Raw genomic sequence first — 23,517 nt, 5'->3', positions numbered from 1 at the left:
GGAATGAGGTTGTGACAACGTGGTGGAACCACCGAGGTTGATGACGTAAGCTCCTAGCGTGGCATCGACGCGTCACGCCTCTAACCTTGGAGGTGTAATCACCGTCGCCATCATTGTCACGCCTTTGACCGCCATCGCGTGTGTTGTTCCAAGCATCGTCATGCTGACCGGCATCTGTGTCAAAATGGCATAGTAATATCGCGTACTACAACGATAATCTCGATCTCTGCGCACGTCGTCTTTCCTCCCTTCTCCGCCCACCGTACACGTACTCTGCGTCGACAGCCCCAGGTTACTTCAAGCGCATGAATACTACTGTTTCGTTTTTTTTTTGTATTTTCATATCTCCGTTTAGTTATATACACGTCCGCATTCTCCATTCCCACCATTAACCCTCCGATACTATAAACACACCCGCTGTAAAAAGACTCGCTCTCACGACCATCGCAAGCCACCGATCCGATACCGAAACGTCCACGCTATAAACACGCACTGTTAAACAAGGCCTTTCCAGAAAGCCTATCCGATATACCGACCGGAATGAGCAAAGAAAAGAGAACGGACGACCTTGTCCGTCCGTAAACTATCGCTCCTTAAACAGAAAAGCAATCGAATCTCGAAACATCATGCCAAATACAACGCCCACGCAAAGAAAGAATAACACCGCCGGCAATCCCTTTATACCATCTCCGATTCCACGTACTGTGTACGTACCATGCATCTTAAACTCAGGTACCGCGTCCCCTCCCGCGCCCCCTCCCTCTAGAACTTCCGCCTCTACCTCTACTTACAGGATTGGGATGGGCGGATCCTTGGCCGTAGCCTCGTCCACCACCCGCTGCAGGTGCTATAGTATGTTGTGGTGTGACGGCGGGTGCCTGTATAATACCTTGGTGTCCGCCGGTGGGTGCTGGTGGAATACCTCGGTATCCGCTGGTGGGTGCTGGTGCATTAACTCGTTGTGTACGTGAACTATCATGATGAGGGGCTGTAGAATGTGGCGGATATGGCTGTGGCAGGGGAGATCCAGTCTGTAGAGCACTGTTGGCTACTCTTGAGTTAAGTGCGCTCCACGAGCTGAAAGAGGCACCACTCGGGCCGCTTGCGGGTGTTTTTCCCCACGCTTTTGCGGTTTCGGGCCACTTCGATTGTGGGTTCACCGGATTTTCATTGCGAAAATCATGCTGAGGTTGATTTTTAGGATCATCGAGAATTTTCCCCAGTTCGGCGACAGGGTCATAAGGGCTTTCCTGGCGACTGGCCCTACCGGAAGTACCTTGAGGTGGCGGTTGTGTAGAATACCCTACATGTTGATTCCCAAGCTGTTGTGTTGACGATGCTTGTCTTGTTTGTAGAGTACCTGATTGTGTAGCCCCGACACCGCCCGTAGTACCTTGCATGACGCTGCGCACTACATCTTGATTCATCTCGCTTAGTAGATCTCCATTGGTGAAAAGGCGGATAGATGCTGGGGTTGGATAAATATAGGCACCACGCTCCTTCCCTCTAGAGCTAGCGACTCCTGGAATGTAGAGATCTCCAGGGGGTGGCCCTTGCCAAACCGCGTGGCAAGTGTTCGTGAGCATGCTGTGAAGTTCGGCTTCCGAATTTCTTTTCGCTCGGATACCATTTACACGGGCTAAATCGAACTTGAGTCTCCAAAGGGCGACCCAAAAGGTTGCGAAATGTCGAATAAAGTCCATTTTCACCTGTCCCACTATCCAAGGATTTGCAGCAACGATTTCCTCAGCTCGGTCTTCACCCTTTGTAGTTTGAGTCCTTATATCGCTTGGATAGGGTTCGTTCTCGCGATTGGTCGACATAGTGATTAACTAGGTATACGTTGGGATATCTTTGTGTTCGAGTGTTCGAGTGTGCGAGTGTTCAATTAGTTCGAGAGTATATAAGTAAGCTACTAACTAGCAGTAGATTGTTGGAGCTTTGATACAACGTTGGAATGGTGGAAGTAGTGGTTGTAGTTGTTGTTGGTGGTCTGCAGAAGGAAAAGTACAGCACGTCTAACTATTTATATCTAGCAGTGACAAACGCCCTCGGCCTTCATGAATCGTATGTGACTCCATCTTGGTGACTCTCTCCTCGTGACATCTCGTATGTGACTCTGGGTGTTTGACTCATTACGTGACAATACCAGAGTTCACGAAGAGCTACTCGAACAATGGCTATTGTCTGTGACGCGATCGTTCGCCGTCGAAAGCCGTGCGATTCACGTTATGCTGCTGAGAGACCGGTATTTCCGCTTGTTAGGCACAAACAAGCGATGCGCAGGCCTTCATGCCATTCGGGCGTATGAACCACAGCTCACATGAAAATCTAAATATTGAAAATACTCGCAAACCAAAGTCTCGAGGCAGTGTGCGTATGCAGAGCCCCCGCTATATGTGCGTAAATTTAGAAGTATTGGGAAGACTTGCGCGACTTCCCTAGGATGTGCGACAAGTTTCGATCGAGAGATAAGAACAACTACGCAACACAAGCATCGAAGAGGGAGAGTCGGGGTCGATATTGAAAAGATATGTAGAATGTTGTAGATTACAGTACATGCCAAGAATCAGTAATCACTAGCCAGCTACCTATGCCGCTCCGCAATGTCCATTGCAAAGCCGCTTGTCTTGTATAAACCCATGAAACACCGCTGCATATCCGACTGTACATATAACACCGCTGAAGAACTTCAAGAATACACAACGCTTAACTATCATGTGTACATCGACTAAAACCCTGGCTCTGAGACTTTTCATGCAAGCCGGCCATGCACCTTCATCACTCTCATAACCTCCGTCCTTTGCCTTTACCGGTGTAGCCTTGTTGTTGGCCGCTGCCCGTTGATGCTGGATTTGGGGTGTTCCTCGATGATGTAGGTGCAAGAGGACTTGATGGAACACTAGTTGTTCTATTCTGTGTGACACCAAGATTGCTCGTCGATGATCCTGCTCTCGGCCTCTTCGGTACTGGCAATCTCGAGGGTGAATGACCTGCTGCAGGATTACTTCCACCGCTTGATGGCGAGCTTGTCCTCACTTCCATAGAGCGCTCATGCGTCGGTGTACGAATCGCACTATTTCCGCGTTTATCACCAGGTCCTGGACTAGGCTCTTGAGATTTGCGATGGGTACGAGTAGACCCTGATGGCCCCGGAATTCCAGTTGGATTTGGTGTGGGTGTTCTAGAAATCATGAATTGTTTGAACAAATCTTGATATTGAGACTTATTACTCTTGTTGCTTGTTTGAGAAGCCGGGCGAGATGTGGGTGCAGGTGTAGCTGCACGAGAACGAGCTTGAGAGGGTTCACGAGCATGCTCCTTCATCATGGCGTCCATTTCCTCTGCGTCGGCGCGCTGCTTCTCGTCAATGAAGGCGCTGGAAATATCGAATGCATGAATTCCGTAGTTCTGGGCCATGAAGTCTTTATCCATATGGGTTAGTGGACGTCCGTTTGTGAAGAGGCGGGTAGATCTTGAGGTTGGATAGATATAGGCACCACGCCCATTCTTAGCACGGCCTCCACAGTTGATCTCTTGAGGGGGTGGTCCATTCCAAACAGCATCGCAAACTCTCGTTATGATAACGTGAAGTTCTTCTTCCGAGAAATTTTGCACTCTAACGGTTCCATTCTTAGAGGTCGCAACCCACCTGTCTTTATAATTGGCAACTAAGTGGATTTTGAAATGTCGGATGAACTCCGTCTTGACCCGTCCTTGTATCCAAGTGTTTTCAGTAAGAATTTGCCTAGCCCGTTTCCCAGCATTGTCTTCTGCCTGTCGAATATCATAATCACTGGGTTCGTTGGCCATCTCAGTAATTGACTAGGTATACGTTGGGAGATCTTCGTGTTCGGGTGTTCGAGTTTTCGATTAAATAAAGGGTATATGAGTAAGCTACTGACCGGCAGTAGATTGCTGAGATGTTGGCAGTGTAGTGTAATGGAAATGTAAGTGTAATAGTTGTCGTTGTTCTGGGGAGAGATATGTGGAGCACAGCGGAATATATATACATGCTGTTACTCTCAGCGAACAAACAGGTTCATCGTATCTGACAGCTCGCCTGTAACATACTGAACGCTTAATAATGTAGAGATTCACACATAGCTAGCAGATCAAGCATGTAGTTTGAAGAGCCTAGACTGTGTTGGGACTCGACTTCACCTTATTCACGTGGCACGTTGTCTTGCGTGTGGCAATGTGCTGCTCGCAGTGTGTGTTTGATTGTAACAGGATCGATTGGGAGCTTAAGTGATGATATTGCTCTTCGGCTAATGCTCTACGCAGTGATTGGAAGGGAGTGCTGTTCTTGAAGGGCTACGAGGTATCACAGACAATGGCGATCTGGAGATGTTTACGAAAAGCATACGCAGCGTGTTTGGTGCTTCACATAAAATCAGATTTACTCCTCGGATTCGCGACGTACAGATTCTGAAGTATAGGTAAGGTTGATGATTGCACATTGAGTGTTGTTGGGGGATGTTACTTACCTCCAGGGCAATTCAACGATAAGTGTCAAGTTAAGTCAAACACTGTTTGACTGTGCGCAATCCGATCACAGCTTCTTTAGATACGATATTCTTCCCTTTACTCTACATATTCAATCGTCTATCCTGTAAGAGCGCCTCTGATCAGTAGGCAATCACCGTAGCTTTGTCCACATGTCTTTGAATACCTGCCCTACAGACTTCCGTCTGCGTGGATCGTCAAGACCATTTCCGCCGTTACTAGCTTCTGGAAGTTCAATGATGGGAGTCTTGGCGGTGGCCATACTCATTGTGTGTGCAGGCTCACGAGCGTCGCGGTTGCGCGGCGGAAGGTCGAGATTGACGTAATCATCAGTCTGTTCCTTGACCAATGAACCATCTGAGGTTGCGCGCAGAGGTCCTTGCGATACGTCTAGTCGTGATGAGTATTGGTGGACCGACTCCGGCAGCTTCGGGCGCGATGCTGGGGTGTCTGAGGGCGACATCTGTGATTGTAGTCCCATGGATTTGGGTGGCTGGTATGTCTGGCTATCGAAACGTTATTTTGATGAATCGATGAGGTGAGCCACAAAGCGATGGCTGCGCTGCCTCTTCGGAGTGAAATAAAGCAACCAAGGTTCTGTCACGACGCATTTGCGCGCTACTCCAATTGATCCTTGTGGAGATATGACTGGGACCGCGTTTCCTTCTAAACATTGATGCTTAAGTGTTAGTTCTGTAGTGACCTGGCTGCCCAGGTGTGGTGTAGCGACGTGGTGCTGAAGTCAAGTGGTGACGCCAGGTTTAGCACCTAGCTGGTGGGCGCGAGGCTGGCAGCTACGAACGCAGTACCGGAACGACTGCAGGTGATGGTGAGACCAAGACCTTTGGTGCATGGTTGATGGTAGAGGATCAAAAACCTCTCTCCGCTTAGTGCGTGCGGATTACGTCATCAAACAACTCATTCCGTGCACACTTCAAAACCGTCACTAACGCCTGCTGATCGCAACCCAAAGCTCGACATTTCTATTCGCGCCCACAACTGACCCATACTACGAATACATAAACGCAATATGCCACAGTCGCAATAACATCATCTGTCCAATCTTCCAACACTCCGCCATCCCGAGATCACCTCCACCGCCGCGTACTCGGCCAACACTGCAAACTCACAATTCCAAAGTCACCGTTCAACCCAGGGCACCCGATAGTACTACTAGAGTTAGCAAGCCTCTCGATACTCTCTTCATCTCGAGCAACTCACTTGTACGCTTGTCCATTAGCTATAATATGAGCTTGAGCCCCATTCTTGCAATCCGGTTCCTGGTATAGAAGGCAGTAGCCACCCGGATCAGGTCCAATAGACTGAGGACGACTCAGAGCAAGACCAATCTCCTTTTGGTAAGAAATACAGACTGTTTGGTCAGCGGCAGCAGGAGGTGGCCACCACTTGCATGTTTGGGTTGCGGAAGGCGTGAAGTTTGGACCGGGGCAGATGTAGACACCGCCCGGTCGGCCTACTTTGACATCGCAGACAGGGGAGTTTGGATCGGTGAAGGTGCGTAGGTCGGCGTTACTGCCGCTGAAACCGCCGCCAGTGGCTGGGATTACTTGGACAACGATGGTATCTCTTGTGGGCGTGTTGACGGGGGATGTAGCGGTGATGGCGAAGAAGATGCTGGTTAGGTATGTAGGGCAGATGTTGAGCATATTGACCAGTTGAGTTTGGGTTTAGACAGCAAGAAGGATGCCTATTCTTGAGGTAGCAGCGGCTCTTGTTGGTTGCTGGCACGATGGTGTAGAAGAGGTGGAAAGAGACTGACGCGGACGCAGAATCTCAATATATCCTCCCCGGGCGGCGAGACTGTGATGACTATACGTTACATTGGTGTATTTCTTTTCAGCAATTACTACGACATGAATAGCACGATGCGTCCCTTGCAATCCACTCGATCACACCCGAACTTCACAACGCCATATCAAAGCGCCGAGCAAAGTCGAGATTCCTGCCATTGAATGTGGTACTGAACAGCACTGTACGATGCAAAATGCAGACATAAATAGGCCTGACAGCATACTTCTCCCTTCCTTCATCGTTACACGTAACATCAATCACACAAGAACTCACGCATCAACACAGCACGGCAGCCATAGAATTAGCAACAAACAACACGAAGTCGCACTTCTCTCACACCACAATGCACCCACTCACCCTCTTCCCCCTCATCATCACCGTAGCAACGGCTCTCCCCTTCGCCGTCGGCACCCACCCAGACACATCAAGCCAAGACCAACCAGACTGTAAACCCGGAGCCGAAGGCACCACAGCCGGCGTAACCTACTGCCTGAGCACAAACTTCAACGCTCCTTGCGAATGGCACGCCTACTACCCCGACCGAGACTTGTGTCTAGCTTTCGACGAAAAACCAGAAAGGCGCCCCCTTTCCATTCGCCCTCAGCACGGTGGGTACTGCGAGTTGTTCAAGGACAACAAATGTGGGGGTGATCCGGTCTGGATTTGGAAGGATGATACGACGACGAAGTTGGAGTGCCCGGGTATGAGTGATGCTGGGAAGCCGGATTGGTTTGGTAGTATGAGATGTAGGACGGAGAACGAGGGGACGGAGAACGAGGGGACGCAGAACTCGGATGGATCTCCTGGAGGGGAATACCAGGGTAGTGGGGGTGATAATTATCCTGGGAGGATCCCGCGCAGGTAGGTTTAGGTGGGCATTCGGGGCTGGTTATGGAAGCAGGAGGTAGATGGGAAGTTTAGAACGCGGTGCTTACATGCCAGGTTGGGCTTAGTTGACGCTTAGATCGTCTACTTGTGTTACGTTCGTATGAAATGGAACACTGAATTGATATATTCCCTAATATACATATTGTATACAAATTATGAATGCAGTCCTAAAGAAGTAGTACCAAACGCATGAAAGATATGTACATCGCAGATGGCCAAGCCAGTATCCACCAGCTTCAACTCAATGCCGAACCCATAACAACAAATGTAATTTGCATACGCCCAGTCCCCAAATCTCTGCTCCTACCATCAAAGAAACCAAAAATAAGAACCCAACACGCCTTGAGAAAAATAGAAATAACCCCCACACCACCGTCTAATCCTTCCTACACTTCATACTCTTAAACCAAATCGGGTTCCCCACAGCCGACAAGCCCGGACACTGAATCGGCTCCGCCCCTTTCCCCTCCCAAATTTCCACTGCATCCTCGTCCTTACAATCCATCTCCTTGTACAACCTGCAGTGGCCGCCTAACACAAATCCCAAAAATTAGCAAATGCCCAAAATTCGAAGTGAATACATTGTCTAGGTAGGAAAACAACTCAAGGTAAACAACTTACCCATGTCGGGACCGATGGAGCGAGGTCTTGTTTTATATTCGCCGAAATTCTCGCACCATGGCTCTGGTTCGAAGGCGCGCGAGTGGCACTCCTTTGTGAAGCCGGGGTACACGCACCATGTTACGCTGGGGACGGGGGGAGGCGCGGAGCAGTACTCGGGGGCTTGGTAGGGCGCGAGGTATGGGCTTATTCCATGGCTGTGTTGGGGTATGAGGGGCATGGCGGAAGTGAGGGCGAGGCCGCTGAGGAGAGTGGGAAGTGTGAAGAAGTGCATTGTTAGGTGGTGGTAGGTAGTCTGGGATGCTTGTCTTAGTTGTTGGTCTGTAATCTTTATTTGCTTGGTGTTCTGACGTGGCAGTTGTTGTATTGATATAGATGAGTAAAGGGGGGCCAAAGGGGTATTTATGTACGCTCGACAACCATACATCGTTTGCACCAACGTCAAGTTTAATTTATCACTTCGTAAAACCTTGACATACCCTCGTAAATGAAATGGAAGACTGCTAGATAGATTGAAGGTCAGCGTAAGAATGACCTGCACCACTGCCTCTTAGCCTCTATATGTCCTTGTGTATGGAATGAGGAGTGCTCATGGAATGCATCAACTATTGATTCCGACTTCACTTTTGGGAACAATATGACTCCTTTATCACGCCACTGAGTAGCATCACGAATTACATACTAGTCCACTCGAAGTTTCGGTGCCGTTGAATACGCTTTTGGCAAGCGCAGCACGTCACCCGCACACTAAACTCGACGTCTTTGAACATAGCAAACATAAGTGGTATTAGCGTGAGCCGAAGCCGCATCTTCAATCTTCTCCTCTTCTCCCACTTTCCGTCTCCCTCGTTTTTCCCCTATTCTTCTTCCCATCTCTAGTACACAGCAAATAAGAGTCGAATCGAGACAAAAGAGACAAGGTATACACAGCATCAACTGAACTTTGAAAATAAGAAGAAAAGAATACACACCAACTCTCCCTCTCCCTCTCCCATCACCACCTCCACCAACATCTTCGCCCTCCAACCTCACGTCTCATAACTAATAAGGCGCCCTCCCAACCCCACCCCCCGTCCCCACACTCTCAACCACACTGCCCCCCAAACTCCCACTCACACTCTCATCCTCGTCCCCATCTTCAACCCCAATGCTATCCAAAAAGCCGGTAAAATCCGGTTTACTTCCCGCACCTCCAGTACCCCTCCTCGCACTCCTTTCCCCACTCCTCCCCCTACTAACCCCACTCTTCACACTCCTACTACGCCCAGCTTTACTTCCATTCGGCGCTGTCTTGGGTCTGGCTGCGAAATCGCGGGTATCGCTTTGACTGTTTTGAGCGTGGCCGTTTGGTGAGGTGCGCAGTTCTTCTGGGATGGGAGGAACAGGGGGGAGGTTTGTCATTGTGTAAGAACTTTCTTTTGGGTTCGCTGCACCACCTCCATTATTATCATTCTTGTTCGTGTTAAAGTTCATGCCCGTAGTTCCTTCCGGGCGAGGAGTAAGCGTCGCAGCGGGTGTAGTAGGTGAATCAGGATTCTCTCGTTGTTGGGAATCGGTGGTAGGGGGGTGTGTTGTTATGAAAGAAGCATCCGACAGAGAATGCACGCTGACGAGCGAGTCACTCGCTGAAGATGCGTGGTCGGAAGAAGATTTGCGGTGCCGGTGTGAAGGAGCGCGATGCGAGTAGCCTGTTCGAGGGGCGCCGCCGCCGGATGTGGAGAGTGCGCGGCGGAGATCGTCGACGCGGACTGTGGAGCGGAGGGAGGAGGAGCTGTTGGGTGTGTCGCCTGGACTGCGGCTGCGGTTTGGTGAGGAGAGACGGCCTACTAGACCGTATGCTGCAGATGGAGGTCTGCTGTGTGCGCGTCTGGGACTTTGGGCTGGCGAGCTACCATTGCTATCGAGGTTGCCATTGGGGATGTTGACACCGAGGAAGTTGTTCTTCTGCGTGGCGGCAGTGTAATGTGTGCCTGTCTTGGAACCAGAGATTGAAGCAGATGACGAATCCTTCGTGTGAGAAGACAAGCAATCCTCGCGGCTCCAGTTCGCCAAAAGATCTTCTCGGACCTTGAACGAGAGTTCAGGCGCGCTCTGCTGGCTCACGGGCTGTGTCGGTTGATGAATAGTAGGAATAGATGCAGACACCGTACGACCAGGTGAACCCGGAGGCGATGAAGGCGGTGAGTATAGGGAAGTCGAATAACCTTCCGATATCTTCTCGACCAATGCCTCGCGGTTGTCAAAAGGCTTAAGCGCTTCGTTCTCCACAATCTCTGACGGAATAGCCACGGGTGTCGGGTGTGGCGTTTCTATCAGCTCAATCGGCATTGGTGGGACGCGTATGCTCTTCATCCAAAGACCCTTGCTGCTTCTGCGCGTGATCTCATTGTGGAGGGCGCGACCGACAGAAGAAACCTCAAAGTCCAAGGTCATGCTGAGTGCCCAGAGGTATCCGTGTACCAAGCTTCCCAGGCGCAGCTTAGCACCGGGATCTTCGATGGTAATGATGTCCTCTTGCAGCCGCATGATCATTGGCAGTCCGCTCCTCGCTGCGTTCACTCCGAGCCTGTTCACCAGAGTAGTGAGCAGTAGATGGAGGAGCAGGTAGTCCGCCTCAGAGTCGACATAGTGGAGCGCATTCTCGTATACTGCCAGATGGAGCAATGGCAAAAACGTGTCCCTACCACGTTTCGACACCCTCTCCCTGTTCGAAGCATTCGAGACCGCACGTCTAGCCAGCGCGTTCTTTTCATTCTCCTTCTCCTTCCGCCTGTAGTTGTCCACAATCTTCAAATCTTCCTTGTCCTTCTCCGTGTTCAGCCAGGTTATCAGCGCATCGACGTATGCTTTCCTAACTTGACCACTCGGATCGCGCAGGAGCCACTGTGTGCCTTCCCAAACACTCACACCAACTTTGCTCCGTGACACAGACGCAGATGAGCCATCTGGTCTTCGGGTGTTCGCCGTCTTGATGATGGCCTTGACAGCATCGAGAGCAGTAATGCGTGCTGTTTCGAAAGAGAAGAATCGATCCACATGCGTCTTCTCCTGCATACTGATGGAATCGGCAACAGCATCTATCGCACCTTCGGGGTTCTGTATCGCTTCGGTGGTGGAGGAAACGCTCGAAAGCCGCGATGGCTTAAGCCGGCTGAGTATGGCTTCCACCATATCAGAGATCTGATCAGTGTAGTATACATGTGTCGCGAGATCCGCCATGCATCTCTGCACTGTATCCAGAAGCTGCATCCTCGCATCAGAAGGCTTCTTGACGACTTCCATAACGACACTATCCAGATTGGCTGTCGACGATTCATTGCTACCCTCCTTCTCCGATACGACAGACGTTGTCTGCTGGTGATGCGGTACGATGTTTGATCCCGGTCCGCCGAGCTGGAGAAGTAGCAATGAGTGAGAAATGAGCCCAACCAGGACATCCATGACACTCAGTCCGATGAAGTTGATCGTCGAGGCCAGAAGGTAGTCGATGATCGTCGCCAGAGTCAGCTGCCGTTCGAGGTCGTCTTCTACGATTGGACTGCGGACCAGGGCTTCCACTGCGCCTACTAGGATTGTGTATCGGTCTTGTACGGGGACCCATGCGCAGATCATGGCCATGAGTGTAGTGGCCCAATGGCTACTTTCGTTCGGTGCAGCTTCTTGCAGGCTCTTGACATGTGATCCGATGAACTTCAGCACAGCGGACGTCGCGAGCCGGAGCTGTCCTCGGTTCACACCCTGGAATATGCTCCTCAGGGCCTGGAGCGCAAGTACTCCCACTTCCTCTTCCGCAAGCTTATCCGCATCCTCCGTTGTACCAGATGCCGCAATCGGGTCGCCGTCGTCGTCGTCGGTCCGCGCGGTGGACACACTCTGCCGCCGTCGCAATGCCAGCTCCTTCTCATGTTCGCCCTTGGTAGCTTCCCGCGTCTCCAACCGCTTGAGATACGCGCCGCTCTCCGAGTGTATGTTGAGTAGGATGACTGGTATGACAGCGCCCAGTTGACGCCCGGTCTCAGATCCCAGTGACTCAGACGAGGCAATGGCCTTGAGCGCCTGCAGCCCAGCCTTCCGGTATCTGATCGCGACCGGCCAGCTGACGGGTGCCTTGCCCTTCTTGGCTGTCTCCTTGGACGCGAATTGGGCGTAAAGTTGTACAATCTCCTCGTACTTCTTGATGTAGTCCTGGTCGGCTGCGAGGGCGGCGGGATCCTGATGCGCGCATAGGGCTTCAAAGGTGGGCACTGACTCCTCGACCATAGTAACGTCGTTGGAATTGAGGATAGTGCGCAGGATATGCAGGACGGCGGTGGCATAGAGGGGGAGGTCGCGCGGACACTTCTCAATCAGCGCCTTGATGATCTGCATCGTGACCTGCACATTGCCCGTCCGGACCTTCCACACATCCTTGGTCGCCCGCTTGTCCAGAAAGTCGACGACCTTTTGCAGCTTACTGCGGCGCGTGCTGGCGTAGAAGAGCAGGTAGCTCAGCTCGCTGGAATTGGCCTTGGCCTCGGCATCGCTCTTCTGCACCTTGGGGTAGCATTTTAGGACCAGGACCTGGTGCTTGGGGCGACACGCCTGCCGCGCTGCGTTCATCGAGGCTCAAGGTGGTGACGTTGCGGGTTCGGTCGAGGTAAGCGGCACGATTGACTAGGATATGGAATGCGAAAACAGTGTCGGCGGAAGCGGCGGCGGCGATGACGAACGGCGGGGGAGGGTCGGGCGAGGGAATGATGGGGATAGTTGGTAGTGGAATCAATGGGCGGAATCAGGGTCGCGGCATTATTCGTGCAGCAACAGTTGTTCACTAGCAACGCAGGCATGTGCGTGCAACGGACGATCGCGGGCCAGGGAGCGGACTAGGGGCATCTCCACCTCTGGACCTGCGCCTGCACAACAGCCATTCACAAGTAGCACCCAAGCTGTGGTGCTTCGTAGTTTGATTAAGCTACCTAGAGCATAGACAACGAAGCTGCTCTTGACATCCTCCTCCACCCCACCTCCTCCCCGCCGCCTCCCCTCCGCCTCCCCCACCCACCCTGGATTGATGGAGTGGGCGGGAGAAATCAGGGTCGCGGCATTATTCGAGCGGCAGGTCGTTCACTAGCACGCATGCATGTGCAACGGACGGTCGCGGAATAAGGAGTGGCTTGGGTGGATAAACATGATCGGCCGTATCCATGTCCGGCCCAGAGATGTGGTCACTGCCCAATGTGCCCTGCCAAGCCGTCACCAACACCAACATCAATCTTCGTTATACTCAATACTTTGGTGAAACGTAGTACACAGAGTTAAGCGAGGAAAGTGCGCTACCTCCAACATTTTCTCTATCACGCAAACTCATGCTAACTATGTCGCATTTGTTTGGTCGACGTCACTTTCGATAGGTGTCCGAAGGATATGTGTGCGAGATATATGGAGATTATGAAGAAGGGCCCATCGCTTGTGTTATAACGCTACACTACACAACAACAAGTCCGAGATGTTCTTCTCTCAGTAGCTTAATAGAACATTCCATACAGAGGCGAGTGCTTCCTATACAATTACAACTCTTTAAAGTAGCCCGGCTCCATATGACTTTTGGAAAGTTTCATGCTTTTCCGCTTCCAAGGCACGTGTCATCAGACATTGAAACACCTCCACGCCTTTTATACCCCACAGCCTCCCACACGCCCTCTCTCCCATCCCCAAATCTTATGGGTTCGCGCTCGAATTTGAAGTCTTCTCGCGAGGGACCTTGGGTGTGTACATTAGTGGGTTGGTAGATCGTCAACGGTGGTTCATCCCCAAATCTCCCATCCCTTAGATCTTAGGACTATTCTTATTCCCAATCTGCCCCCTCTGCTGCCACCTCTGCCCCCCACCCCTCAAATCCCTCCGATTATCCAACCTCCTAATCGCCAACCCCGCATCCGGATCCGGCACAAGCCACTGATCCGTCTCCTCATCCCTCTTAAGCCACTTCTTCTCCTCGCCACTCAAAACCCTCTTCCCGCCCTTCCCATGCTTAGCCCTCGCCTGCTCCCTCGGCAACCCAGTATTAACACTATAATCCTCCGACCCCTGATTCCGCAGCTGCTGCCGCATAATCTTGGGTAACATGGCCTGGTTACCGGATTTAATAGATGAGGTAACTGAATCCTTGATGCGGAAAAGCCGTTTGTCGAGGTTTATCGTTGGTTCTGCTTTGTGGCCTGCGACGGCGACCCATTGGACGAGGCGGCCGTCGGACACGGGGTTGATGAGGTAGCGCGTGTTTTCGGGCATGCTCTTCATGATGATTTCGGGGCGCAGGTGCGGGAAGTGCGTGTGCATCCACAGCCAACGCTCTGGTCCTGCGGGCTTGATGCGCTCTTCTTTCAGGAGCATCTTTCCCTGTAGGCGCAGTCGGAATTCGACTGCGTGTCCGGCTTCGATGAACTGGTAGGCGCGGTCCATGCACATTCTGAAGTATTCGACGGGGCTGGACTCGTTGAGGATGATGTTTTTTAGGCCGCCGATCTGTTTGCCTTTTTGCCCTGCGGTCTTTGGGGCTCGGTATGTGTAGGCGTTGTGAATAGCGAAGTCTTGCAACTCTTCGGGTATTGGCCGCTCTGGGTCGTCGATGTGTGTCTTTGCCATTCCTTTCTTGATCTCGCCGAGGCAGTAGAGCATTTTCCCGGGTCCGACATGTTGTGTGAGGAGTTCTTCGAAGGAGGCGCTCTCCGCTATTACGGACAGCTTCTTAGCCTTCTTGTCTGTCTGCCATAGTTTGACTTTGTGCTCTACATTTTGCAGTGGCGCTAGAATTTCAATCTCCCACGAGCTAAAGTTGAGGACTTTGTGCTGTCCGAGGACTGTCTTGGCCTTGGCCGTTTTGTAGAGGTTGAGCGCGCGGCGCTGCTCGAGGCGTTGGGTGGGACAGGCGGGGCGCGGTACGTGAGGGGCGCATTGCGGGCGGTACAGTGTATGGAGGACGCGTATCGGGATTCGTACGGGCGGTAGAAGGAGCGATCGGAATTCAACAGTGGGTATGCGCATTCTGGGTGCCATGGTGGCGCGATGAGAGTTTGTATAGATCCTGTGCGAGACGAAGGACGCGACACCTGACTCGGGCCGCGCTATGATTTTTTGGTTCATGACGTCGCAACCACAATCACTTGGCACCTGGGCATGCCGAAACTAACACGTGCATTTAGGTACTGAAGTCACATCGGTCTTGTCATGAGTTATCGAGAAACATCATTATGGAGAGCCGATTGTATATCTCGCAACCGTATCTACGAAATTGTTGAATCCACCAAATGTCCCAAAGCATCCATCCTGTTCACTCCATGAACATCCTCTCTACCCCTATGCAATGATACCGCCTACGTCCACATCGGCACCGAAAAGTTCGTAGCCACCTCATCACTCCCCAGATACTGCGTCTCAGACGCCGGCGGAAAAACAGCCTCCCAGTTAATCCCCGTGCCAAAAACATACGGCGGATCATTCCAAACCACATCACCAAACTCCATTGTAGGCTCTGGTATATATGGCGCTGCATCTGCTTCAACAAGAGAATCATATCTGTGTTCCCGGCCAGTCACGTTCGTTGGTACAGCTAGGGATGGCCTCTGAAAGGCCGGAGTGGCTGCGGGTAGGGGCGTGGCTTGGTACGAGCTATTTATAGAGCTGGCACTTGCACGTCGGTCTGGGTTGGAGGGTGGGGAAGATGGCGGCTGCGCTTGATTCAGTAGGTCCTGCTCGCAACGGCGCACTATTTGAGCCACGCGTTGTAGGAGCTGTTGCTCGATTGGAGTGGGGACTTGTCCGGATTCCATGAGGAGCTCTTCTTGTACGCGGCGCAGGAGGTCTCTGCGGAAGCGTCGCGATGTTTCGCTTGGCGAGTCGCAATCGTAGACTGATAATTGTTAGCAGGTTATAAATCCAGCGTGGCGCGATGGCTTACAAGGACTGGGTATCTCGGCGGCAGACACGTCTGGGAAGAGAACCTGATATACATCTCTCCATTTGTCTTCCTCAAGTCTCAGCGCAGTGGTGCGCTTCCTCAGCGTCCACACAGTTTCGCGGTCGATCCCTTCGATCTGTTGGGGCAATGATCTCTCGCATTGCTGCAGACGCACGTGACTCGATTGCTCCTTGTCTGACTTGAAGGTCGCGTAGCAGATCGGACAGAATATCGGTTGGGAATGCGACCGGTAGAGATGCTCTTTCATTCGATGGACCGTGGGCCAGCCAGGCCCGGGACAGGTTCTCCTGTTGCGATGCCGATCCGGGTCGTGTTTGTAGAAAGGACATGCGAACCTCGCACCGGTCTCGGACTCATCGGTAGTTGTTGTTGATCCACGACGTCGCTTGCTTGAGCCATCTTCGTCATCATCCTCTGGCGGTGGGCTGCCTTCCAAACGGGACTTGCGTTTTGATCCTGAGCTCACAGACGTCTTGCGGCTACTCTGACCCGAAGGCAGCGTAGATCTAGCTTGGCTGTGCGTGGCGCTGCGTCCAGTACATTGCTTGTAAGCTGCATTGCGGAGGTTGATTTCGACCTTGCGCAGGATGAGCTCGATGATTTTCTGCATGGGTGCTGGAGATGGTTGTATCGGCCGAACGTCATGCTCCATTTCGTCTTCACTGACGTCCGTGTTGGTATGCATGTCGCAAGAGCTGGTGGATGAGATGGAGACGATGGATGTTACTCTTTCTCTGGGACGCTTGGCTGATGGAAGATTGTCGTCGATCCACCTCTCTATATCTTCGTCTTCCGATGCTGGCCTGTCTTTAGGGCTGTCCTTACGTGCACAATCAATAAGAGTCTTGACAGATCCTATTTTTGGAGCTTCTGGAGGCGTGGTGTCGAGGAATGTCTGGTTGGTGACGGCTTCTGCAGGGTTGCTGGTGATGTTGTTCTGACCAACCAACCATGGCCTATCGACGGTGCATCTCTTGAGAAAGGTAGCCTTGTTGTTGACAAGAATGCTCGGCACACAGGGAGGAAGTCCGAAAAATATGTCTGCTGCGCCGTTAGCGATCTGAGCTCCCGCTAGAAATTGTAGTAGGCAATACCCTGATCCAACGTTCCCGCATCCAAGGGTGAGAGAGAATCAGGATCGCTATTGTAGCCCGAATCACGGGTCCTGGAAGAAGATAGAGAACCCCTTCTACATATTCGCTTGGATGTGCTCAATCTTGGTAGGCCGGCTTGCGCATGGCTACATGATGCCATGGCGAACATTGCGCAAAGTTGTTAGAGGCGTCCGAGGAGAATGCTCGTGTTCGCAGTTGACAGAGTAAGGCAGGGTGTGAGCAGAAGGAGAGGGCAACGTTGTCGAAGACATCGCAGTCTTGAAGGATGCCTGACGGCTGTCACAAGCAGTCAGACCCACTGCGCGAATGCGCAAACGTGGGAACAGGGTGTAGCTGACGATTTCCGCCCACCGGTCATCATCCGGTCTCCAGGCACGGGAGGCCCGACCGCCAATCGTCGCAAGTCATGATGCGTCGGCACAACGGCGTTGCGGCAGATACGGGTTGAAAATCAGGGCGTTGTGGCTGAGCAATATTGATGAGTGAGGTGTTAGTAGGACGAATCCCGCGGAGTATGACGAGGCCCGGGGATCATTGATGCGCCAATGAGGTTGTACTAGCAGGCGCTAAGAACGAATCGGAATGTGGGGTTGTGACATTCTCGACTCCAGCTGCACTGCACCTTGTTCATCTCTTGAGAAAATGCCTCTTTTTCGATATGCGAGCTCAGGAGATCGTTGGAAAAGAGTTGGGGTCTAGGCTGATCAAAAGCCATACCTTGCCTTCACCTTCGCAATCTAAAACTTGCTATCTTCGACGTCACCACCAAGTCCTCTCATCGACCTATCACAGTACTTGCGCCACATGTGTATACTGCTGCATTATGTATGCGACGAGGTACTCATGAACGCTGAATATGATCTCGCAAACACCATCTATACTCTCCGCCGATAGCACTCCCACGAGTCATTCATGACGAACCTTTGATATGCCATGCATCTCGGCTCATCGAACATCTCCTTCCCAAGTATCGCCTCAACCTTCCCCCTCCAAAACTCACTACCCTCCATATCCTCAACAAAGCTCATGAGGCGCTGCTCCAGCCCGCTCTTACGAAACGAGTAGCGCGTCTTCCCCATATGCTTAGCCACGAGATAGAAAACAACAGGCAACATATCCGTCTCCTTGAACTCGCTCAAGGCTCTATTGGCTCCATGACCCAGCTGCATAAGACATTCCTTATGTATATGCCGGTTGTACTCCGCGCCGTGGTCGAGCATATACTTGACTATAGAGATGTTTTCGAACTCGATGGCGCGTATAATGGGATATCCTGCGTTGATGGAGACATCATGTTCGAGGAGTACATCGATGACGCGTCGTTGGAGGTACTGGGCAGCGGTTTGCATGCATGATATACCCAGGGTCTGTTCGACTTTCGTCTTGTACCGACGGGCTATGTCTGAACCTGCTACGGGACCCTCCCGCTGGAAGCAGGTGGGGTTATGGGCGATGAGGTATCGAAGGATATCCATTTGGCCGTCCTCGCACGCGAAGAGCATCGCATATGCCACAAGATTCTTCGCGGATATGGGGGCAGTACTCCCGGTTACCGCCATAGTAGTCTTGAAAGTATCCATGCAGCCGGTCTTGATAGCAGTTCTGATCCATAGTTCAGCACAGGCTAGACCGACGTGAGTCAAGCTGGAGTCACAGACTCCATTCTTCCTAGCGACTACTGCCAACGTAAGGATTGTTTGGCGGTGTTTGGATTGGATAGCCGCGTTAAGGATGCATTGGAATCTGTGCTTGAAAGTGTCGGTCCACTTTTCTGCACCTCCGAAGTCTTTGAGCGCTTTGAGTAGATGCTGGACGACTTCGATGTGTCCATTAGACGCTGCTGCTCGAAGGGGATCTATGTAGACATTGTCGTTGGTCGCATGCTGTCGGAAGTATGGCCATGAGGGCCAGTCTGACTCGTTCTCCTCGAGCAGGTCCTTCACCACCGCCAGGCTACCTACAGCGGCAGCGCCAACTAGGTCGGCCCGTTCTGTGGAACTAGAAAGCGGATAGTCGCTGGGCGAGCGAAGTGCCCGATCGATAGCTGCTATCTTGCCTCCTCGGGTCACATACTGGAAGATGTACTCGACGTATTGAGTTTTGGTCTTCTCATCGTGGGGACGGCCTTCGATCTTGAGGACCGCTTCAGCGCGTGCCTCGATAGAGGCAACAAGCGGATCGTTAAAGGCTTTTCGAACAGTGCTTTGGAGGATTTCGGGGAGCATGTGATGTAGGACTCTCTTATCAGCGTCGCAATCTCGGGAATCTTCCTGAAAGGATTCGTATTCATAGTCGAAGTAGACAAAACGCAAGTGATTGGCGATTTGGAAGCGGATCTTTTGGTCGAATACCTCTACAAAACGTTAGCGCATACGGATTGATATCATGATACCGATGTATATCTTACTACAAACTGCACGAGTAGCTGAAGCTTCACTGACACGAACAGTGTGTACATAATTGACAATTATGTCGTGGAAGATGTCCTCTGGGAGTTGCAGCAGTGGGCTTTCCGATGCCATGATCTTGGATTGGCCAGCCATCGTCAATCGAGTGACTGTGTTGCGATGGTTGAGTGTCGAAAAAGTAAGGTACAGTTGAGCGTTAAAGATTTCGCGGTGGTCAGGGTAGGAGCAAGGTGTACGGAGGAAGGTGCAAGGCGGAAGGAGGGAGGCGAGCATTGGCCATACTTTTGCAGGCGGCGAGAACTGCAGTTGAATGCATTTTGGCAGTCCATTGTGAAGGTGAAAACAGTGGCTTGAAGTGAATGCGTTCGACTTTGGAAAGAAACTTGGTGAACACCAGATTCTCGCGAACTATGCCAACTATGGGATCATTCGCCGAATAGGAAGTCGAAGATGCTGGTCGTGTTGTGTGATGACTCGAGGAACAAACGTCTGGTCGCCGCACGCAGTTCCTGCAGTATCACCGAGTGGATCAGAAGCTGGAGGTTGAGCCCAGGTGTGTTTCAAGGATCGTGATGGGTTGAGGGTTCCTTCCGTGTCAACATTTGCGTCATCATCACTTGGGCACGTGTTGGGCACTCTAGCGTGCCATCCGTGCGCAGTACTCCAGATGTCAGGAAACCCCAGAAGTCCATTCTAGAAAGCCGCAGAGCAAACACAACACACAAAAACCTATCAACCCCCTGCTTTCACACGCACTCCTCATCAACAAGAAACAACGGGCACACAAAGGCCCTTTCGATTCCAAAGATGCATGGTGACACGATAAACTAGCTGGGTATATTCATACCCAAGAGACAGCTGTCCGTAGACAAAATACGCTGTCAACTCCAGACACCATGCCAGTAAATAGAGGAATACCAGCTTAACCCATAAGCCCTATGTTTGATACACCTTCGCCCTCCCTTGGGGGTGAAGAATATCATACCAATCCATACCATACCAATCCATACTCCCATCCCACCCCCATCCCAAACGCCACCACCCACCAACCCCAAGACCCATCGTGTGGACACCGATATCCTTCCTTCCGCTCAACTCAAGCCGACGACCTATTAACCTTACTAAGTACTCCATCCCCTCAAACAAACATTAACATCTTACGACACGGGGCCTTGGACAGAAAAGGGGCGTGACCTACCGATTACCGCGGCGACCCGGCAGCGGAGGCGGCACCAACGGGTTTCCATAAGCATCTGTGCCCAGTGTAACGCGACAGTCTGGACAGTACCATTTGGCGCGGCGGGAAGGGATGTCGTCTTCGGTCATGTCCATGCAGGGGAGATGGAACCACTCTTTATCGCACTGTGGGGAGGGATGTTTGTTAGTTTCGAAAATAACAAGAGGGAGGGGGTTTTGGGGAAGAGTGTTGTGGGATAAGGGGAGAGGCTTACGTTATTATCACACGATATCATCTGCCCGTAACTAACGTCGTCGCAGATACAATATCGGGGCTCGTTGGGATCGATGTCGTCGGCCTGCTCCGCCTCTTCTTCTGCCTTTTTCTTCCGCTTGTTCTTGCTGCCTTGGGCGCGTTTGACGTTTGTCACTGTCTTTTGGCCGTCTTCTGCATTCGTGACTTCACCCTTTGGAGGCGGCTTCCGGCGGCTACTAGTGCGGGTGGGTGGGGGTGGGGGTGCAGGTACTGTGAGCGTGGTTGCGGGTTGGCTAAAGACACTATGACGACGGGTTTCGCGAGTTATCCTACCTTCTTCGTTGGGCTTGGGCTCTTCGCTTTGCGCCTTGGGTGTGGGGACGTGGCCGCGTGCAGAGCGAGGACGTAGGGTCGGTGCTGCAGGTGTCTCTGGGCGGGGCTCAGGTACGGGTGTAGGTGTCTTTGAGGACTTGGTCGGCGGGAGAGTGGCCACGGGCGGAGTGGGAGCTTTCGGAGCAACGGATTCGCGTTTAGGCCTGGTCGAAGCTGCTGTTGGTGCTGAGACTGAGATTGAAGCTGGAGGAGTTGGGGCTTTAACAGGTACTGGTGATTGTGGAGCCTGTGCCACAGCAGGTGACTCCTCTGGCGGTACTGGCGACGTTGTGATGGGTGTGAGCTCAGGACTTGCCTCTTTCGAGACGGCCTTGTTGACTTTCGGTGTGCTTGGACCTGCTGGCGCAAGCGGCACTTGGACGGTATTCCCATTCGTCGATGGCTTTGCAGGCTCTGGAACTGGTACCGGTGTGCTTACTCTTGGAGAGGGCACAACAGAGGCCGTCCGATCGCGAGGGGTGGACACGGTCGAGTTGGGGGTCGGTATCGGGGAGGCGACCGAGCTTGGTGCGGGAGCAATGAGCTGCAGACGTGGGCGCTTGGGTTCTGGCGGCCTGGACGCGCTGTCTTGTGTTGCTACCGAAGCTTCTCTGGTGGTCTCGATGGCGCCGTCGGTGGTGGGTGGAGGGGATGCATCGCGCTTCCGCTTGTTCGATAGTCTGAGCGGAGTTTTCTTCTTCTGATTCGCAGTTGCAACACTAGAGCTGAAGTTGAGCTCCGTAAGCTCCTTAGCAGCTTCTTTTACCTTCTCAGAAGCGCCAATGAGCTCCTGGGCGTCGTGCATAGCCTTTTGGCGCTGTGACATGCGGTCGAGCTTCCTGCCTTCTTTTGCCGCGACAGGCTTGAGGCGGATGCTGACTGGACCGGATTCTTCCCTGGAATCTTCCTCGACAGACTCGATTGGCGGGGGTGGATTTGCTGCCTGCGGGCCATGCGGTGCCAATAGCCCCAGACCGGAGGCTGTCATGATCTGTTGCAAAGTCTCGGGCTCCTCGTCCAGGAAGTGCTCGCCTGTCGCCTCGCAGCGAGCCTTCTCCCTCTCGTAATCGGCCTCTGTACGATGCTTCTTCTCAAGCTCGCGAATCATCATGGTCTGACTAGGAGTCCATACAGCGTTCTTCTTCATCTGCTTGCGCAGGACGGCCATTTCGTATTCGGTCAACTTCTTCCAGGGTGCCCATTTGCTACCAGGCTTCGCATCGGCTGGTGGTGGGGCCAATTGTGCGAGCGCATTGCTGGTGGATATGCCGGCGATGGAGCTGTGCACGTTGGTACCGAGTACGCCAGCAGCGCGCGACCTGCCCCCAGTTGCCCTTGAATGTCTGTCCCGGTTGTCCTTGCGCTTCCTGGGTGATGCCACGTCGATGCCTGAACCGCCATCTGAGTCTGACGAGTATGTTGCACCGCGGCGCCCACGTCCCCGTGGCAGAGGGACGGCGGTCTTCCTGTGCCTGTCTCGGGGTCGCGAGGTGTTGGCGCCATGTCGGCCGCCATCGAAGGTGAGGCGCAGGTGGGCGGGGCGTATGTAGTCGCGGTTTACGGGTCGGTGGGCGCTGGGAGAGACTGGCGGGGGCGTCGGGTCGCGTGAGGGCGGCTGTGGCTGGGCTTGGAGTTTCCGCTTGATGACTGATGAGCGCTGGCAGTGGCGGACAGTGACCTCATACAGCCGCGACGCTTCTGTGTAGGCAAACTCTCGCTGATTGATGGCCTTTTGAAGATGCTGGGCGATGTTCTTGCGTAGTAATACCGGGTCGGGGCGCTCTTGCTCGGGGAGGGCGGGCAGCTTGCCATACTGGACCGTCAGCTCGTGCACCTGCTGGACGGCGTCCGAGTAGGTGGAATCGAGGTCGGCGATCAGCGTCAGCGAGCGCACCAGATCCGACGGGAAGAATTCGGTGTAGTCGAGGAAGTCGTTGACCGTCGTCTGGGCGTCCGGGTTCGGGGCGGGTTGGGCCATTTCTGGCGCATCGTCGGCTTCAGACATGGCGCATCGCGGGGAGGCAGAGTAGATGGAGGGTTGCGACGCACGCGTCAGACTCTCCAGCCACGCGTCAACTAGAGTATTGAGGAGAATCAGCGCGATTGTGAGGGCGCGAGTTGCGATATGCGCTGACAAGATAGGGCGGCTGATGGGAGCTCGTCGCACTGAGGTTCGCGGAGGGAGTTCGTGCTAGCCGCTTTGGGCGCGCCTCTTGTCGATCTCTCAGGAACGCCCATGCGCTTGCGAGTTTGCCCAGCTGCCGGCTCGCCCCGCAACACCCAATTTGTGCCTAGCAACTGTATCGTCCTTCACTCTCGTGCGTCACCTTACTGGCAAGAAAATGTGTCACGCTGACCTTACGCCTGGAAAGGCTTTGCATCTGCACCTACCTGAGTCGGTAT

The 23,517-nt window shown here is 52.8% G+C and overlaps 6 protein-coding genes across 6 annotated transcripts; all 6 read right to left on the bottom strand.

Annotated features, from left to right (window-relative positions):
- Positions 1-4,642: 4,642 nt before the first annotated feature.
- J4E93_010292 (uncharacterized protein) lies at positions 4,643-6,176 on the bottom strand (the record flags this gene model as incomplete). The annotated part of the gene is made up of 2 exons (XM_049348177.1): positions 4,643-5,015; positions 5,731-6,176. The coding sequence occupies 2 exons, from the start codon at positions 6,174-6,176 to the stop codon at positions 4,643-4,645; spliced, it is 819 nt and encodes a 272-aa protein (XP_049194711.1).
- Positions 6,177-8,871: 2,695 nt separating this feature from the next.
- Positions 8,872-12,429, bottom strand: J4E93_010291 (uncharacterized protein; the record flags this gene model as incomplete). The annotated part of the gene is made up of 1 exon (XM_049348176.1): positions 8,872-12,429. The coding sequence occupies one exon, from the start codon at positions 12,427-12,429 to the stop codon at positions 8,872-8,874; it is 3,558 nt and encodes a 1,185-aa protein (XP_049194710.1).
- Positions 12,430-13,635: 1,206 nt separating this feature from the next.
- J4E93_010290 (uncharacterized protein) lies at positions 13,636-14,987 on the bottom strand (the record flags this gene model as incomplete). Its single annotated transcript, XM_049348175.1, has 2 exons — positions 13,636-14,854; positions 14,980-14,987. 2 exons carry the CDS (start codon positions 14,985-14,987, stop codon positions 13,636-13,638), a joined length of 1,227 nt encoding a protein of 408 aa, XP_049194709.1.
- A 741-nt stretch (positions 14,988-15,728) lies between these two features.
- J4E93_010289 (uncharacterized protein) lies at positions 15,729-16,740 on the bottom strand (the record flags this gene model as incomplete). The annotated part of the gene is made up of 2 exons (XM_049348174.1): positions 15,729-16,699; positions 16,734-16,740. 2 exons carry the CDS (start codon positions 16,738-16,740, stop codon positions 15,729-15,731), a joined length of 978 nt encoding a protein of 325 aa, XP_049194708.1.
- A 1,037-nt stretch (positions 16,741-17,777) lies between these two features.
- On the bottom strand, positions 17,778-19,445 carry J4E93_010288 (uncharacterized protein; the record flags this gene model as incomplete). The annotated part of the gene is made up of 2 exons (XM_049348173.1): positions 17,778-19,255; positions 19,310-19,445. 2 exons carry the CDS (start codon positions 19,443-19,445, stop codon positions 17,778-17,780), a joined length of 1,614 nt encoding a protein of 537 aa, XP_049194707.1.
- A 1,059-nt stretch (positions 19,446-20,504) lies between these two features.
- J4E93_010287 (uncharacterized protein) lies at positions 20,505-23,119 on the bottom strand (the record flags this gene model as incomplete). The annotated part of the gene is made up of 2 exons (XM_049348172.1): positions 20,505-20,672; positions 20,762-23,119. 2 exons carry the CDS (start codon positions 23,117-23,119, stop codon positions 20,505-20,507), a joined length of 2,526 nt encoding a protein of 841 aa, XP_049194706.1.
- Positions 23,120-23,517: the final 398 nt, after the last annotated feature.

Source organism: Alternaria ventricosa, assembly GCF_023758065.1.
Source record: "Alternaria ventricosa strain BMP 2768 chromosome Unknown scaffold_28, whole genome shotgun sequence".
NCBI classification, from domain to species: domain Eukaryota; kingdom Fungi; phylum Ascomycota; class Dothideomycetes; order Pleosporales; family Pleosporaceae; genus Alternaria; species Alternaria ventricosa.
Note: the sequence above shows the minus strand (reverse complement) of the source record. Positions and strands in the feature narration are given on the sequence as shown.